The sequence below is a fragment of the Hemitrygon akajei genome, chromosome 1 (genome assembly GCF_048418815.1).
Source record: "Hemitrygon akajei chromosome 1, sHemAka1.3, whole genome shotgun sequence".
NCBI classification, from domain to species: Eukaryota; Metazoa; Chordata; class Chondrichthyes; order Myliobatiformes; family Dasyatidae; genus Hemitrygon; species Hemitrygon akajei.
In genome coordinates this window covers 50,621,928-50,640,084 of record NC_133124.1, presented here as the reverse complement: position 1 = coordinate 50,640,084, position 18,157 = coordinate 50,621,928, and the positions used below count along the sequence as shown (strand labels likewise).

The following is an 18,157-nucleotide window of genomic DNA, read 5'->3' as shown; positions in this document are numbered from 1 at the left end:
CTGTAACATAAGGTAAGATTAACTGTTTACATATTATTGCTTCTTCTTAGTCTATGTTTCTCACACATTCCATGTGCAATCAAAATGGGTCCTTGGCTTTTAGCAGCATTAGCCATGACTTGTCCTCTAATTATCCCTTTGTGGAAAAATACCACACTTCCATTTAATGCCTGGCACTGGTGCAACTAGGAATGGGAATTTGTGGAATCGTGGTACAGATCACCAGTTTGACCTTATTTGGTACCTGATATAGACTCCTGTAAGCAGCAGTTTGAATGTTCCAACACCAATTCAGCTGACACTCAGAAGTGAGGAAGGAGCAGATGAGGTGGAGTGTAAATTAATTTATAGTAGCAGTACATGTTTCTTGTTTCCCCCCATTTTATTTATCAAGGAACTGACAGAATTAATTTTATTCTTCTCAGTCAACATGTTGGTAACAGCCAAGATTTTTACAACTCAGCTAATATAGAAATAAAGGTAACAGTTAATGGTTCTTATCGATTATTAGCAGGATGTATTAGTATTCAGAATTTTACAGTCCAGCACTACATCAGGAATAACCCTAGGTTTTGCTGATTTTAAATAACAGGTTATTGTTTCAAAAGAGATGACCAAGGATCATAATTTTCTAACAGTAAATAAGATGCACAGCTGAAATGTTAAACAGACACAATATTTAGATCTTTTGTGCAATAAGAGTAGATTATAATAATTTTCAGTTTGTGACAGGACATACATTTTTGTAAAATATTACCATCAGTATTTGATTGTCTTTATACTACAGGATACCGTTGGGCTAATGACCATAGACCACAGACAAGCTAGATTCAGAATTTCAGGATTTAAATTGCACAGTTGTGGTGACAGTAGAGTAGATGGTGTTTTTTCACAGAGGAGGCAGAACGTTTTGATAGATCATTATGGCTGTCTCTCCTACTCCCTCTACTGGAGAATTCAAGAAGATAACTTAGAGTAGGCAGGATATAAAATGGTGTGGAAAATCCGAAGATGTAAAAAGGGGATAAAATAGCTAAGATATATTATTCAAACAAAAATCTGAGTATTATTAAAACATGTATTTTATCAGCCAACAAAGGCATAATTTAATGAACTGTTCAACATATTTAACTCATAAAATGCATCATATTTCTGTATCCTATTTGATAAAAATCAAACAGGTTTGTACTACTTTTAAATAAAAGGATTAGATTGAAACAAAAGGTTTCATTTTTTAGGGAAATAGCATTGCAAATTTCTTTTATTTTCCAATACAAATTTTGTTTGAAGCCAGTTGAGATGATGAATGAGATGGTCCTCCAGAATCAGAATCAGGTTTATTATCACTGGCATATAACATGAAATTTGTTAATTTAGCAGCACCAGTTCAATGCAATACACAATCTAGCAGAGAGAGAAAATAATAATAATAAATAAGATAAAACATAATAAATAAACAAGTTAATCAATTATGTATATTAAATAGATTTTTTTTTAATGTGCAAAAACATAAATACTGTATATTAAAAAAAGTGGGTTAGTGTCCAAAGCTTCAATGCCCATTTAGGAATCGGATGGCAGAGGGGAAGAAGCTGTTCCTAAATCGCCGAGTGTGTGCCTTCAGGCTTCTGTATCTCCTGCCTGATGGTGAGAAAAGGACATGCCCTGGGTGCTGGAGGTCCTTAATAATGGACGCTGCCTTTCTGAGACACTGCTCTCTAAAGGTATCCTGGGTACTTTGTAGGCTAGTGCCCAAGATGGAGCTGATTAGATTTACAACCTTCTGCAGCTTCTTTTGGTCCTGTGCAGTAGCCCCCTCCATACCAGACAGTAATGCAGCCTGTCAGAATGCTGTCCATGGTACAACAATAGAGGTTTTTGAGTGCATTTGTTGACATGCCAAATTTCTTCAAACTCCTAATAAAGTATAGTCACTGCCTTGTCCTCTTTATGACTACATCAATATGTTGGGACCAGGTTAGATCCTCAGAGATCTTAATGCCCAGGAACTTGAAGCTGCTCACTCTCTCCACTACTGATCTCTCTTTGAGAATTGGTATGTGTTCCTTCGTCTTACTCTTCCTCAAGTCCACAATCAGTTTTTTTGTATTACTGACATTGAGTGCCAGGTTGTTGCTGTGACACCATTCCACTAGTTGGCATATCTCACTCCTGTATGCCCTCTCGTCGCTACCTGAGATTCTACCAGCCATGGTTGTATCGTCAGCAAATGTGTAGATGGTACTTGAGCTATGCCTAGCCACACAGTTGTGTGTGTATAGAGAGTAGAGCAGAGGGCTAAGCACACACCCCTGAGGTGAGCCAGTGTTAATTGTTAGCGAGGAGGATATATTATCACCAATCTGCACAGACTGTGGTCTTCTGGTTAGGAAGTTGAGGATCCAATTGCAGAGGGAGGTACAAAGGCCCAGGTTCTACAACTTCTCAATCAGGATTGTGGGAATGATGGTTTTAAATGCTGAACTATAGTTGATGAACAGCATCCTGACGTAGTTGTTTGTGTTGTCTAGGTGGTCAAGCCATTGAGATTGTGTCTGCTGTTGACCTATTGTGGCAATAGGCAAATTGCAGTGGATCCAGGTCCTTGCTGAAGCAGGAGTTCAGTCTAGTTATGACCAACCTCTCAAAGCATTTCATCACTGTCAATGTGAGTGCTACTGGGCGATAGTCATTAAGGCAGCCCACATTATTCTTCTTAGGCACTGGTATAATTGTTACCTTTTTGAAGCAAATGGGAACTTCGGCCTGTAGCAGTGAGAGGTTGAAAATGTCCTTGAATACTCCTGCTAGTTGGTTGGCACAGGTTTTCAGAGCCTTACCAGGTATTCCATCGGGACCTTCTGCCTTATGAGGGTTCACTCTCTTTAAAGACAGTCTAACATTGGCCTCTGAGACAGAGATCATAGGGTCATCAGGTGCAGCAGGGATCTTCACAGCCGTAGTTGTGTTCTCCCTTTCAAAGCGGACATAGAAGGTGTTGAGTTCATCTGGTAGTGAAGCACTGCTGCCTTTCATACTATTGGATTTCACTTTGAAGGAAGTAATGTCTTGCAGTCCCTGCCAGAGTTGCCATGCATCTGATGTTGCCTCCAACCTCATTCAAAATTGTCTCTTCTCCCTTGAAATAGCCCTCCGCAAATCATACCTAGTTTTCTGGTACAGGCCTGGGTTGCCAGACTTGAATGCCACAGATCTAGCCTTCAGAGATGACGTACTTCCTGGTTCAAGTACAGCTTTTGGTTTGGGAATGTGCAGTAAGTCTTTGTCGGCACACACTCATCCACACAGGTTTTAATGAAGTCAGTAATAACTGCAGCATACTCATCCAGATTTGAAGATGAATCCATGAATACAGTCCAGTCCACCGATTCAAAGCAGTCCTGTGCTTCCTTTGTCCAAACCTTCTTTGTCTATAAAAATGATTAAGTAATTGGGGGGAAAATTTGTATGTATATGACTAAACAAAAGATGAGCTTATGGTTTTTTCAAAGGTTATAAAATGGCCTTTGTCTAAGCATTTTAAGTCTCACTACGAAACCACTTTGCTAATTTGTCTACAGTTTGCCAGGAACCCTGATCTATTCTAATACAAGATCAAGATCACAAGATCACAAGACAAAGGAGCAGAAGTGGGCCATTTGGCCTATCGAGTCTGCTCCGCCACTCCTCCATGAGCTAAACTATTCTCCTGTCTAGTACCAGTTTCTGGCTTTTTTCCCATATCCCTTGATACCCTGACTAATTAGATACCCTGACTAATTAGATACCTGTCAATCTCCTCCTTAAAAACCCTCAATAATTGGGCCTCCACAGCTGTATGTGGCAATGAATTCCATAAATCCACGACCCTCTGGCTAAAAAAATTTCTCCTAATCTCTGTTTTAAATGGGTACCCTCTAATTCTAAGACTGTGACCTCTTGTCCTGGACTCACCCACCAAGGGAAACAGCCTTTCCACATCTACTCTGTCCAACCCTTTCAACATTCGAAATGTTTCTATGAGATCCCCTATCATTCTTCTATATTCTAATGAATACAATCCAAGAGCCAACAAACGCTCCTATGTTTCTTTGTGAGCCAGTGGACTTGATAAACTGAATGGCGATATGATACGGTCTTTTAAGAGGCTTCTAGATAGTGTTACGCCTGTGCCCCAACTCTGAGGAGCCAAAGGGTACAAAGTAGCCCCCTCCTTTTTGAGAATCTCAACATCTCTATTAATTCAGGTCAGGAGACCCAGGAAATCAGAGAAAGACACGCAGAATCCACAAGGGGTTTGGAATGTCCTGGCCCCTCAGCGATACAAAGCCACAGGAAACGGCCATTGTCTCTTGGAGACGGAATTGTGTATTGAGCACTGTGCTATTCATCGAAGCCCTCAAGGAATGAGCAATGTGGGCTGGTTGGGGGATGGCATCATCCCAACCTGATTGACATCTGAGACCCCGTGAGTAAGGATAAAAGAGGGTCTGGGGAACAACCCCTTCAGACACACCAGGAGAAACGCTAGAAATCCCGTGACAGCGTAATAGCGACAACCGGTGGAAAGCCCACGTGCATCCTTTTCCATTTGCCTCGGAATTGGTGGGCCTCACCACGGAAGAATGGCTTTAGCTAAAAAAGGAGAAACCAGCCCCAACGACATTTCGAAGGATCGACATCATAAAAAGGAAAACGGGCAAGTTCTAAAAATCCGTCTCTCTCTCTCTCACCAAAAGCTGCAGCTTGAATGAACTTGAGTGACTTTTATATTTCCATCGGACAATACATTATCCCCTAGACAACGATAGAGCTATTTCTTATTGATTATTATTATACCCGCACTTTTAGATTTAGTATTGACGACGTATATTATCTGTATGTTTGCATTGATATTATTTTTGTGTATTTTTATCAATAAATACTGTTAAAAATAGTACCATCAGACTTCAACAGACCTCTCTATCTTTGCTGGTAGGTGACCCAGTTACGGGGTACATGGTACATGGAGCTTAGTAAAATAGAGGGCTATTGGTAAATCTAGTAATCTCTAAGGTAGGGACGTGTTCGGCACAACTTTGTGGGCCGAAGGGTCTGTATTGTGCTGCAGGTTTTCTATATATCTGTGTTTCTATTCTCTCTGATTATCAGTTGCTATTCATTTTACAGCTCAGTTCACATATTTATATTTTTTTCACAACAACTACATTTGTTCAAAACAAACAATAAAGGTTAACAAAAATAACAGCCACAGAATTTGGATGCATAATCCCCTATGATTTGTGGTGTTGATACCAGTTTCTTAATGCCCAGTGTATCATATGATACATACTGTATGTTACACGTTGATCATCCATTTGGGTTGCAGCCATACTAGTGCTTGTGAATGTCACACTCTTGGCTCCCAGAAAAAGATACAGTGGAAAGATTATGACATAAATCAGTGCCCAGTGCTTATCTAACACCAGCACTGCTAAACTGAATTTCAAACCATGAAACTAAAGCCATATGTCCATTCTACACATTGAGTTAACTATGTATTGCCCCCATAAACACACTTGTGTTATCAAAGAGATCACCATTATTTGCAGTTAGTTGATTATTGATTTAGACAATGTGTTAATTTTCATCAGGTTTCCAGACCTCTTTTATGATTATAGTAACAAGTTGGAGGTATGGTATGTGGCAAGCACAAGCAGTTTGTAATGACCAGAGCTTCTACAGCACGGAGTTGTTACCAGAGTGCACGTGACCATTCATGTTGACATCCAGTATGATGGAGAAGGAATGAATTACTGTACATAAGAAGAAGACCACCTGATAGAAGAGAAAGGGGAGAAAGCAAAGTTCTTCAGCTCGAGGTGAAATTGACTAAGAATATGCCAGATCATTTCTTCAATGCAACCTCACTGAGGTGCAATGCAAGAGCCTTTTGTGATTCACTAAGTAGGCACACAATGAAATACGGCTCTAGTTGAGCAGGGCCAGAACTGCTCTGTGAGTGACTGCTAATGTTATAAAGCCCATCAGAGTTAATTAAGCTTGTTCCTTCCAGCCCAAAGCTGGTAATGTTTGCAACATGTTGACATGTTACTTAAGGAAGTCACCGATGCTGCCTCTTCCAAGAAAGCTAAATACTTTTTACTCTCCATTGCAAAAGGCACTTGCAAAGCAGGCTTCTCAGTGATCCAACATTGCTGTAAACCTGACAAATAAAATTTAATCTAGAGAAGTGCAGTGTATTTGGGAAGGTTAATGTAAGCAAGAGAATACATAATAAATAGCTGGGTGCTGAGCAGTGTAGAGGAACAGAAGGAACTTGGAATGCATGACAACAAATTCCTGAATGTTAGAGGAATCCGATAGAGAAGATGGCTAAGAATGCATGGGGCATATTTAGCTTTATTGACTGAGTCATAGAACATAAGAGCAAGCTGGTCATGCTAAAACTCTATGAAACATTAACTAGATCACACCAGCAGTACTGTGTATAGCCTGGTTGCAACCATGTAGGAAGAATTTGAAAATACTGAAGACCATGCAAACGAGAAGAGGTTGTTGCGAAGACTAGAGAAATTTAGATCTGAGAAAAGAATGACTTATCTGGTGTTGTTTTATTTTGGAACAATGGAGGCTGTATGGTAATTTCATTGAAAAGCCTAGACAGCTGAACAGGAAATACCCTCAGCAGGTTGTCTGCAACTGAAGCACATACTATAGATTACAATTAATTGATAGAAGGACTGCAGGATAATTGAGAAAATGTTTTCATGCAAATAGAAGTTCAGCTCTGGAGCTCACACTGGATGGGTACTTCAGAAATCAAAATAACCAAGAGTTATGGTGGCTGAGAATATTCAAAGGAGAATTAAATAAATAGCTCCTGCCACTTCCTGCCAAAGGCAAAACAGGCTCCAAACATATTAGTTATGCTCAACAGCTTAAACTTGCTGTGTGGCCCTCTGTGTATAGTCTATCACTTATTGAATCTTCAGAAAGGATGCTGTCTGTCCAGATCTGTTCTTGCCTGTACAAATGATGGGAAACATGGAAGAAATGATGAATTTTCTTCTTGAGCAGAACTTACATCATATTGTCAATAAAGTTGTCCTGCAAGCTGCAATATGTGGCTCTTAGCATCCATAATTTGCAGGAATGACCAGGGCCTCAGTGACCTTCATCTCCCCAGTGCAGGCACAGGTGTATGACAGGATCTCTGCTTGGAATAGATGGTAGAGCTCAGTGAAAACCTGATCTGAAAAGGCTTTCCTTGGCTACATGTGGTGATAGGAACTGACATTAGGTTGGTGGGGGAAAGCCTTCCTGTCCTGAGGCTTTCTGCTTTGAACTCATCTGGGAAGGCTGCCTTAACTTTCAGCCCATTATCCTTTGTGAAATAGGCTGAGCAGGAGAAAACTTAAACAGCATCAGGAGGACGAAATGGAGCAATGAATTGTCCTTGAATGATTCTACCATTTCCCTACCAAGTCCTTAGTGAATAAAATTGAAGTGAATCCCAAGGCATATTACATACATACATTAATAATAAGCAGGTAACGAGCATGTGGTAGTATCACTCAAGGACTTAGAATACCAAAAAAAGCAGATGAGGTACTAAAAGAGCACTTAACCTCAGTATTCACGAGAAGGACACAGCGGATAATGAGATAACAGAGGAATGTGCTGATTCTCTTTGGCATGTTGCTATCAGGAAGGAGGTAGTATTGGGCTTCAAGAAGAACTTTTAAGGTGGAGAAGTCCTTATGGTATCTATCCCTGGTTATTGAGAGGGGTAATAGAGGAGATTGCTGGGGCATTGACAGATTTTCATATTCTCTTTAGTTGCAAGTGAGGTTCCAGAGGACTGCAGAATATTTGAGGTTATTTGTCTGTTTAAGAAAGGCAGTAGAGACATCTCAGTAAATACAGGCTGATGAGCCGTGCACCACTAGTAAGGAAGTTAGTGGAGAAGATTCTTAAGGATAGTATCAATTCACATATGGAAAAGTATAGACTTATTGGGGATGGTCAGCATGGTTTTGTGTGGGGAGGTCATATCTTGCAAACGATAGTTCTTTTGAGAAGTTGATGATGGCTACATAGAATATAGAACTTAGAACACTACATTTCCTTTTCCCCCATTACTACCTCTCCTGCATCATTTTCCAGGGGTCTAACATCCATTCTCACCTTTCTTTTACACTTCAGGTATCTGAACAACCTTTTGGTATCCTCTTTATTGGCTAACTTACTTTCTTATTCCATCTTTACCTTCTTAATGACTTTTTTAGTTGCCTTCTGTTGGTATTTGAAAGCTTCACACTACCTTTTGCACCATTAAATGCCCTTTCTAGCTTTTATGTTGGCTTTGACTTCTCTTGTTAACTACAATTGTGTCATCTTGCCTTTAGAATACTTCTTCCTCTTTGGGATGTATATATCCTGGGCCTTCCAAATTGCTTCCAGAAATTCCTGTCATTGCTGCTTTGCCATCATCCCTGCCAGTATTCTTTTCCAATCATTGCACAACACCCAATCCAGAATGGCTGATCCCCTCATGGGCACAACCATGAACTACACTAAAAAGCCATCCCCTGGGCATTTTAGAAACTCCCCCTCTTGGAATCCAGCACCAATCTGATTTCCCAATCTACCTCCATATTGAAATGCCCCTTGACTACTGTAATATTCCCTTTTGGCATGCATTTTCTATCTCCCATTGTAATTTGTTGACCACGTCCTTACCACTGTTTGGGGATCTGTATATAACTCCCATTCAGGGTGTTTTTGCCCTTGCAGTTCCTTAGTTCTATCCACAATGATTCAACACCTTCCGACCCTATGTCACCTCTTTCTAATGATTTGATTTCATTTTTTTATTGATAGAGCAACGCCACTGCCTCTGCCTTCCTGTCTGTCCTTTCAATACAATGTGTATCCTTGGACATTCAGCTTTCAGCTATAATTTTCTTTCAGCCATTATTCAGTGCTGCCTAGAACATCATACATGCCAATCTGTTACTGTGCTACTTTTGATTACCTTATTCGATATACTGCATGTTTTCAAATACAATACCTTCAGTCCTGTTTTCACCCCTCGCAATTTTGCTCTATTATCAGCCTCTCCTTGCTGGGAGTCTCAGTACACATTACCTCTGTTTGTAAACCAACTGCCTCATCTTCAGCAACATCACTCCAGTTCCCAACTTCTATGGCAAATTTGACATCAATAGAGGTGGATCCCAAGATTCCTCTGTTCTTCCATGCTGCCAAGAAGCATGCCAATTTACCCTGTATTCTGTCCTCTCAGTTGACCTTCCAAAGTGAATCACTTAATACTTCTCTAGATTGAACTCCATTTGCCACTTCTCAGCCGAGCTCTGCATGGCTGTCAATGTCCCATTGCAACCTACGACAATCTTTTTCACTGTCCTCAACTCCACAAACCTTTGTCATCTGCAGACTTATGAACCCATCTTCCTGCTTCCTCATTCAAGTGATTTATAAAAATCTCAAGTAGCAGGGGTCCCAGAACAGATCCTGGTGGAACCCCTCTGGTCACTGACCTTCAGGCAGAATACCGTCCTTCTACAAGCATCCTCTGCCTTCTACAGGCTAGCCAGTTTCGGATCCACACAATCGTTTCCCTGGATCCCATGCCTACTGACTTTCTGAATTACTGTTGAGGGTAGGGCAGTGGAAGTTCTCTACATCGATTTCAGTGAAGCTTTCAACAAGATCCCTCACAGTAGGCTAATCCTGAAAATTAATGCATATAGGATCATTTGAGAGTTGGAAGATTGGGTTTAAAACCAGCTTGGGCATTGAAGACAGAGGGTAGTGGTGGTGGGGTGTTATTTTAGTTGGAAGAATGTGTGAGATCTGTGGTCTTCAAGATTCAGTGCTGGCACCCTTGTTATTTATCATTTACAAATTATTTGGATGAAAATGTCATTGAGCCGATTAATAATTTTGAAGGTGATATAAAATTAAGAGATGTGGATTGTAAGGAAGGTTGTTAAAAAGTATAGCACAATATAGATCAGTTGGAAATGAGGGCAGAGAAATGACAGCATTCAATCAATACAAGAGTAAACTGCTGCACCTTGGAAGGTCAAAATTAAAAGGAAAGTAGACAATGTATTACAATAAATGGCATGATCCTGAGGAGCATTGATATACAGAGAGAGGATTCTTAAAATACAAATCTATAGTTCCCTCAAATAGCAACTGAAGCAGATAAGGTGGTAAAGAAGGTATACAGCATGCTTGCCTCCATCAGTCAGCATACTGAGTATAAATATTGGGAAGCCATGTTGCAGCTGTATATAATTTTGGATAGGTCACATTTGGAATATTTCGTACAATTCTGGTTTCTGCATTACGGGAAGGATGTTGAGACCTTGGAGAGGGCACAGAGTAGTTCACCAGGATATTGCCTGGCTTGGAGAATAGAAGCAATTCGGAAAGTTTGAAAAAACTTGGATTGTTTTCTCTCAGAGTCATGGACAGGGAACATAGCTCTCCCCCAAGGTAGAAAGGTTAAAAACTAAAGGACATAGCTTTCAGGTGATGGAGGGTATTTAAAGGAGATGTACTAAGCAAGGTTTTTCACACAGAGTACTGTGCACTTGGAATGTGCTGCCAAATGAGGTGATGGAAGCACGTATGAATTGTAAGCGAATTTGAGCATGAATAAACACAGGACCAACAAATAAATATTGTCACGTGATCAGATTTCCAAATTAGCTTTGTTTTGCAATTTCTTTCTTTTGATTTCTAACCAAGTTTAGTTTTTGACCATCTAAAAGATGAAAATCACAGGTTTGTGGAATGCTGTGGGCTGATGGAAGATGGAGGAAAAGTAACAAATGGGTAAATATAAAATATATTAAATTTTGCAAATAAACCTGGAGGAGATAGCTTTGAGCAGATATGAGGATGCTATTTTTTTTTAAAGGTGTTCCTCCTGTCATTGGCCACGGACTCCAGTTTGGTAAGTTGTCTCTCCTCTACAGAAGGAAGTTATCACCCCACTTATGTGTATCGATTTTCTGCAAGGGAGAGAGAACCGTATTTTGAAATGTCAGCTCATACATTTAGGTGATATGCCTGTATTGGTTGGATAGTCAGTGAGCTGTGTAAACTATGAGAAATTGTGGCTAATGTTGGACACATCAGAATTTTAGGTGACATTTCTGGCGTACAGGCTTAATGTTGGCTGAGTGGTGAGGAACAGTGGACTGAGCATTGGTTGTAGGCTTTGCTGCAAAGATACAATGCAACATTTGATGACATATGCACTGACCTTGGAGCCACTGAACTCCTTGCATCATGATATCCACTGATTTCTCAATATGTATTTGAAAAGTCTTCTGGTCTCTGTGACTCAAAGCATTTGCTTGTTCTACACCTCCTCCACCAACGTCATCAATATGGCATTGGAAAATTATGAGCTCACTCCCATGTTGACTTATGCTTTCTAACAAATTGCCATCCCTTCACATCCAGAATGATGTGCCTGCTGCTTTTAAAACAGTGAAATTCAATTTCAACTGCCCCAAGCTAATCAAAGTGCAGACTTGTACTAGTAATAAGCTGATTATTGACAGCAGAGTTATTTCAATGTGTAGACAGAATTAATTCCAGTACCATTTGAAAGGGTATTGATTAATCACACCTTACAATCCCTGCATCTGTTGTCAAATACTTTCCAATTTAGCCCTTAATGTACCAAGAGCAATTCCCAAAAAATAACAGCTTCTGTTAAAATGTTAGTTCTCTGCAATATGTTTAAAAACCCGCTGTATCTTGCCAACTTTTCCTAAATTATAAGTTCCTGTGCAAGTCGGTGAAAATGGTTTTAACTCCAGCTATACACTCAAAATGCTGGAGGAATTCAGTAGGCCAGGCTGCATTGAGGAAAAGAGTATTGTCGACTTTTCAGGCTGAAACCTTTTGGCAGGGCAGGTTTCAGTCTGCAACGTCGACTGTACTCTTTTCTTAGATACTGAGTTAGATACTTAGAGACTGCTGAGTTCCTCTGGTGTTCCTCTTCCAGCATCTGCAGATTTTCTCTTGTTTTTAACTCCAGCTACTTGACTGAAACAAGGGGAGAGGGGACATGTAAAATTGACTGATTACTTACCTAAACCACATAATCATTTGCTAGGTTCCTATTTTCACTTGGTATAATGACCATTTACGTATCTGCAAAATCACCCTTATCTCATAAAGCCTTTATTAGTACCTGACTTGATTTTTAAATTGGCTTTAAATACAATCATACCACAGATCAGGGTGAGAAGAAGCTCATCATTTTAACTTTCAGTATTGAAACAGAAAGAGAATAGAGAGAAGAGGGCTTATCTGGGTCCCTCAAGTAAATCTTTTGCTTCAGTGCTATTTTTCACCCCATTGATTGTCTCTCTACAGCCTTCGGGCTTGGCAAATCTAGACCACTTCTCTTCCAGAAAGAAAACAAAGTTAACTAAGTGCGATTTACATTGGCTCATTCATTTATTTGTCTCATTTCATGTGAAATTAACTCAACAGCTCAGTTTCTACCTGGAAACCCTTGGGCAGTTAAAACCCACATTGACAATTTGAGAAATTAGAACTTTACACAATATATAAAATTTCATCTAGACTTTGGCACTTGGACCTAATTCCTCATGCCCAATGTTAATTGGAATTGATAAGCAATAATATAACACTTGAAAAACAGACACGTTATTTGCAAGCTTCCAAGGATTCACCAAGAAGACATGAGGAAAAGATTGCCCTATTTTGAACTTCTGGATCAAGGTAAATCTGATTGTACTCATGACTAAAAAACAAATTTAAAATGTTCAGATCAGAGAAAAACTCTTGTACCTTCATCTTGATATATTTGGAATGTACCTAAATATTAGAATAAACTGAAGAATATGTTGATACTAGAGAAAAAAACTTAGCTACAAACATTCTTTGAATAATTGAGACAACCTAAACTTGTTTACTTTGTTGCTAACAAAAACTGTCAGATCCTGCAGAAGTTAATGGACACATGTTAGATTAAAAGTTAGTTCTTGATGTACACTTCACAGGCAGCGAAAAGACGAATTAGAACAGAGGATGTCGGCACTGCAAGAAAGCCGCCGAGAGTTAATGGTTCAACTGGAGGGCCTGATGAAGTTACTGAAAGTAAGGTCATTCTATGAGAAAATTAACAAATGTAACAAATTAATGTCATGAATATTCCTCATCTCTTTCTAGTTATTGGTCAATTTTTTAAAATAATTAAATGTAAACAGCAAACAGCTATCCAGTTAGAAAGTTAGGAATATGAAGTTTAATTGACACATGTAGGTCAATAGATTTCTTTTCTTTATAATCTCTAGCCTTGAATGTAGCAGATTTGGAAAGAGCTATAGGCAGGGAACCTTTTTGTTGCTAACCCTAATTTACTACTGTTATGTTGTTGGATGCACATCTCAGAGAAGAAATTTCAAAGCCATCCTCAAATATTTTTGTCTCATTTTGTTCATGTTTGTTTTAATAAATATATGCTATTACCTGCAGGATAGGAAGCTACTCTTATGAAACTGAATGATGTGGAACAGTTAAGGAATTATATGAACATACTTTGTCTAAACACTTGGTTTTTAAACTTTTGAATAGGAAGAAGAAATGAGACAGGAAGTAAGTTTCCTGAATCAACTTTGTTTTGCCTTCTGCTTGTGTTGTGTCTCAATAAAAATATGTTGTTTTTGTTGCAACAAGCTGTGTTTTCTGTGGCAAATGACACTAATGTACCTGAACTTCTAAAGATCAGATTTGATTAATCTACTGTGTTTATAACTAACCGCTTGTTTTACAATAGACAATAGACAATAGGTGCAGAAGTAGACCATTCGGCCCTTCGAGCCTGTACCGCCATTTTGAGATCATGGCTGATCAACTATTATCAATACCCGGTTCCTGCCTTGTCCCCATATCCCTTGATTCCCCTATCCATAAGATACCTATTCGAGTTCCTTCTTGAAAGCATCCAGAGAATTGGCCTCCACTACCTTCCGAGGCAGTGCATTCCAGACCCCCACAACTCTCTGGGAGAAGAAGTTTTTCCTTAACTCTGTCCTAAATGACCTACCCCTTATTCTCAAACCATGCCCTCTGGTACTGGACTCTCCCAGCATCTGGAACATATTTCCTGCCTCTATCTTGTCCAATCCCTTAATAATCCAAAGTTAGAAGATTACAGATTACAGATATATTGAAATATTCCTTCAGCTCATTGAGTCTTTTCTATTGAATATAGCATTGAATATACCATAACTCCATATGGTAACGAGTTTAACTTTAATATTCTGTTTTCTGGGTGTTCAAAGTGAACTACTACGCATGCATTGTGATGAATTGAATTTTTCTTCAACTGATTGCTATATAAGTCTGACACCCCTTACTTTTTCAGGTGTGTACCCAGAATTGAATTTAGCACAGTGGACTGGTTTTCCATTATTTTGGGGGGAAATGGCAAAAGAAAATAATTTGCATGAATGTGTGGTTTTAAATATTGATTTACCTGAAAACAATTTCAAGAAAAGTATGAGAGTAAATAAAAATTCACCTACAATGATGATCCTTAAAAACTATTGCTTGAATGTGAAATGAGAAAATCCTTAGACCTATATTAATAATGCATCTTTATTCTAACCTTTTATCTATGAAACTATCTCTTTTCCCAAGCTGCATTTCTAAATTACATTCGTGAACATTTGTTGAACTTCCAATTATACATTGAAGCCTTTCCCAGAATTGTGTACCATTAAATTATGCTTATTTTGCAGTCAAATATTTTCAACATTCATACAAGATACATAAGTTGCATTCTTTTTTTTAAACTTTTTTAATTGAGTTTTCAAATAATTACAGAAAGAAAAGAAAATATAAAAAAAATATACCCTTCCCCCCTCCCCTTAACCCCTCCCCCTAACATCCCTATAGAAAAAAAAGAAAGAAAGAAAGAAAAAAAAGAGAGTGCCTGGATATCGGAAGATCCCCACATGCTCCATGGAGTTCGCAATAACTTTAATATATATATTTATTTCTTTCCCCAAATAACCAATTATTTCATCTTCGGAGCACCTATATATTTAATCCTGTCTTTTGTAAATAAGGGCGCCAAATTTTCAAAAATGTTTCATATTTATCTCTTAAATTATAAGTAATTTTTTCAAGTGGAATACAGCTATAAATTTCATTCTTCCAACGATCTATACTTAAGTATGCATCCGATTTCCAAGTAACTGCAATAGCCTTTTTGGCTACTGCCAGTGCAATTTTTGTAAATTCTTTCTGATATTTATTCAATTTGGGTTTCGGTTTTATCCCTTCAATATCGCCTAGTAAAAATAATATTGGATTATGTGGAAGTTGTATTCCAATAATTTGTTCCAATAAAACTCTTAAATTTGTCCAAAAAGGTTGAATTTTAGAACAAGACCAAGTAGAATGTAAAAAATTACCGATTTCTTGGTTACATCGGAAACGCTGATCAGATAAATTTGGGTTTAATTTATTTATTTTTTGTGGTGTAATATATATTTGACGTAAAAAATTATATTGCACTAATCTTAACCGGACATTTATTGTATTTGTCATACTATCAAGACATAGTCTTGACCAATTTTACTACTTTTGATTTTGTGACAACCTTTGTTGATCTATCTAAAACTGGATCTAGACAAAAGTTAAAATCCCCACCTATTAATATTTTGTCATGTGCGTTAGCCAAATTCAAAAAAACCTCTTGTATAAATTTTACATCATTTTCATTTGGTGCATAAATGTTCATAAGAGTCCATAGTTCTGAAAAAATTTGACAATGTATAATTACATATCTCCCCGCCGAATCAATACATTTTGTATTTTAATTGGTAAATTTTTATTAACCAAAATTGCAACTCCTCACGCCTTTGAATTAAATGAAGCTGCAATAACATTTCCAACCCAGTCTCTTTTTAATATCTGATGTTCTATGTCTGTTAAATGTGTTTCTTGTAAAAGAGCTATATCTGTTTTCATTTTTTTAATATATGTTAAAATTCTTTTTCTTTTCACCGGTCCATTAAGCCCATTAACATTAAAACTTTAAAAATTCAGTAAATTAGTCATTATTTTTAATTATGTTACTCCAGTTTATAATAATACCTAATCTTTCAACTTTCATGGTATCTTGGGAAATCTTTTTAAAATTCTCCATGTTGCTATGTGTGTCCCCACCGATCATCCAGGCAGAATAAATGCAATTCTTGATACATGTCTGGAAAAGCACCAGGATTTAGGATTACTTTGAAAAACAATGCAAATCCCTATTTTATCAGCATCTCCTTTGATTTCTCCCTCAAGGAGCTCAATACTTCTTTACCTCTAATGCTGTTACCAGTCATTCAGCTACCTCCACTGCCTCACCTCTTTCCTGCTGCTTAACAATGAAAATTTTAGGTATCTAACTGTAAACCCAAACATTTTCCAGTACTTGAATTGATCCACAAATCACTTGTATATTTCATTTGTAAGTCAAAATAAAGATAAAAGCTGCAGATGCATTTTAAGATGCATTTCGACGTGCACATGAACAGGCAGAGAATGCAGTTATGAGGACCAGGTGCAGGCAGATAGTTTAAATTAGCATCAAGATCTGCACAGACATTGAGGATAGAAGGCCCTGTTCTTGTGCTGTACTGTTCAATGTTCTGTGCTGGAAATCTGAAAATACTGAAACACTCAGCTGGTCAGGCTACATCTGGAGAAAGAGAGTAAAGGTTTCAGATCCAGGATTCTTCCACTGCGCTGTTTTTCTTTCCACAGGTGCTGTCTGTCCCGAATGTTTCTATCACTATAAGTTTTTGTCCTACATTTTATTGTTCATGATTCCCATCTGCTGTTCTCCAATGTCAGACTAATCTGCCTTCATGTCTCCCAAGCTGACTGATGGGTTTATGGCTTATTTCCTCTCCTCAGGCGCTCTGACCCTTGAAAGCAAAACCAGCTCCCAATTTCCTTGCATCTACTGTCTGATTGACAGATGGGAGTGTCCTAAATTAAAATGCTTAATTTTACAGAGTTGATCTCTTTGTAAGTCTCAGTGTGCAGAGGTAAATAACCTTTCTCACACCAAAGTGATATTTAAGTGCTGCAACAGACTACCACAGAAAAACTATGAAAGGCAACAGAAAATCTGTTAAAAATAATGATCCTCTATTTAATAATGGCCATGGTTGGCATAGATTTCTGTTGTAGCATTTGGTAGCATATTTCTGCTCAATTTGTTTTAACTGTACTGACTGCTGCACAGATCTGATATCCTGTAAATTTCAAATGTGTATCTTCCCCAGAATTCCTCTAACTTCAAAATTCAGCAGAACTGCACCTTTAGAAATTGGGTGGGTGCAAATGCAAATTCAAATTCAGGATGGTAATAGCTGAACCCACACATCTGTAGTACATCCGCTGCAATTTTAAGAAATTTATACTTAAGTCTAAAATGAAAGCCAAATCAAAATTGAAACATTATAAACAGAATGTATAAATTAAAACATGTCAAATAGTGTAAGATGTCTCATCCTCATCATATATAATGGTACTTGTCTTCTACTTACCTTGTACTCTTAGTGCAACCTCAGGGCTGCAGAATCCTGATCTCTGCAGATAACCTTGCAGGATGACCTCAAGCTGTTTCAGGTAAAGATAGCCCAGCCTCAGGCTGCAAATTCTCACATGAGTGACAGCAGTCTGGCTTGAAAGAAAATGACAGGTACAGTGACAGGGTTGGGATCATAAATACTGTCATCCTGCCACATATTCTGTTCCTTTCAACGGCTGTAATGATTTATCAAAAGACAGATCATCAAACTAGCCTGGCACGGTGCAAGCTCCTTAGAACATTGATTTCCAGTTATGATGCCAACCACCTGGGTTACGAAGGCATTGCTTGCAATCCGAGCTCTCACTGCATCACCCAAATGTTGGTTGTTTTTTTTCTTGTACTATTTTGGAAACTGAGACATCATGTATCAAATGCTTCATAGTGGAGGAGTTTTCCTGTATGCTAATGAAGTCCCATGCCATGCAGATCTATACATTACATGTAGTACCATACAGGAATAGTTAG

General features: G+C 38.4%; 1 protein-coding gene across 24 annotated transcripts in view; it reads left to right on the top strand.

The window, feature by feature from the left end:
• Positions 1–18,157, top strand: part of dtna (dystrobrevin, alpha) — a 289,844-nt gene that overhangs the window by 244,557 nt on the left and 27,130 nt on the right. For 17 of the 24 annotated variants that reach the window (XM_073042943.1, XM_073042980.1, XM_073042971.1 and 14 more), the window contains 2 exons: positions 13,089–13,185; positions 13,663–13,683. In XM_073042943.1, the coding sequence (XP_072899044.1) occupies positions 13,089–13,185; positions 13,663–13,683 (118 nt within the window). The remainder of the gene's footprint in view (positions 1–13,088; positions 13,186–13,662; positions 13,684–18,157) is intronic. The other 7 variants (XM_073043043.1, XM_073042989.1, XM_073042909.1 and 4 more) reach the window with 1 other exon arrangement.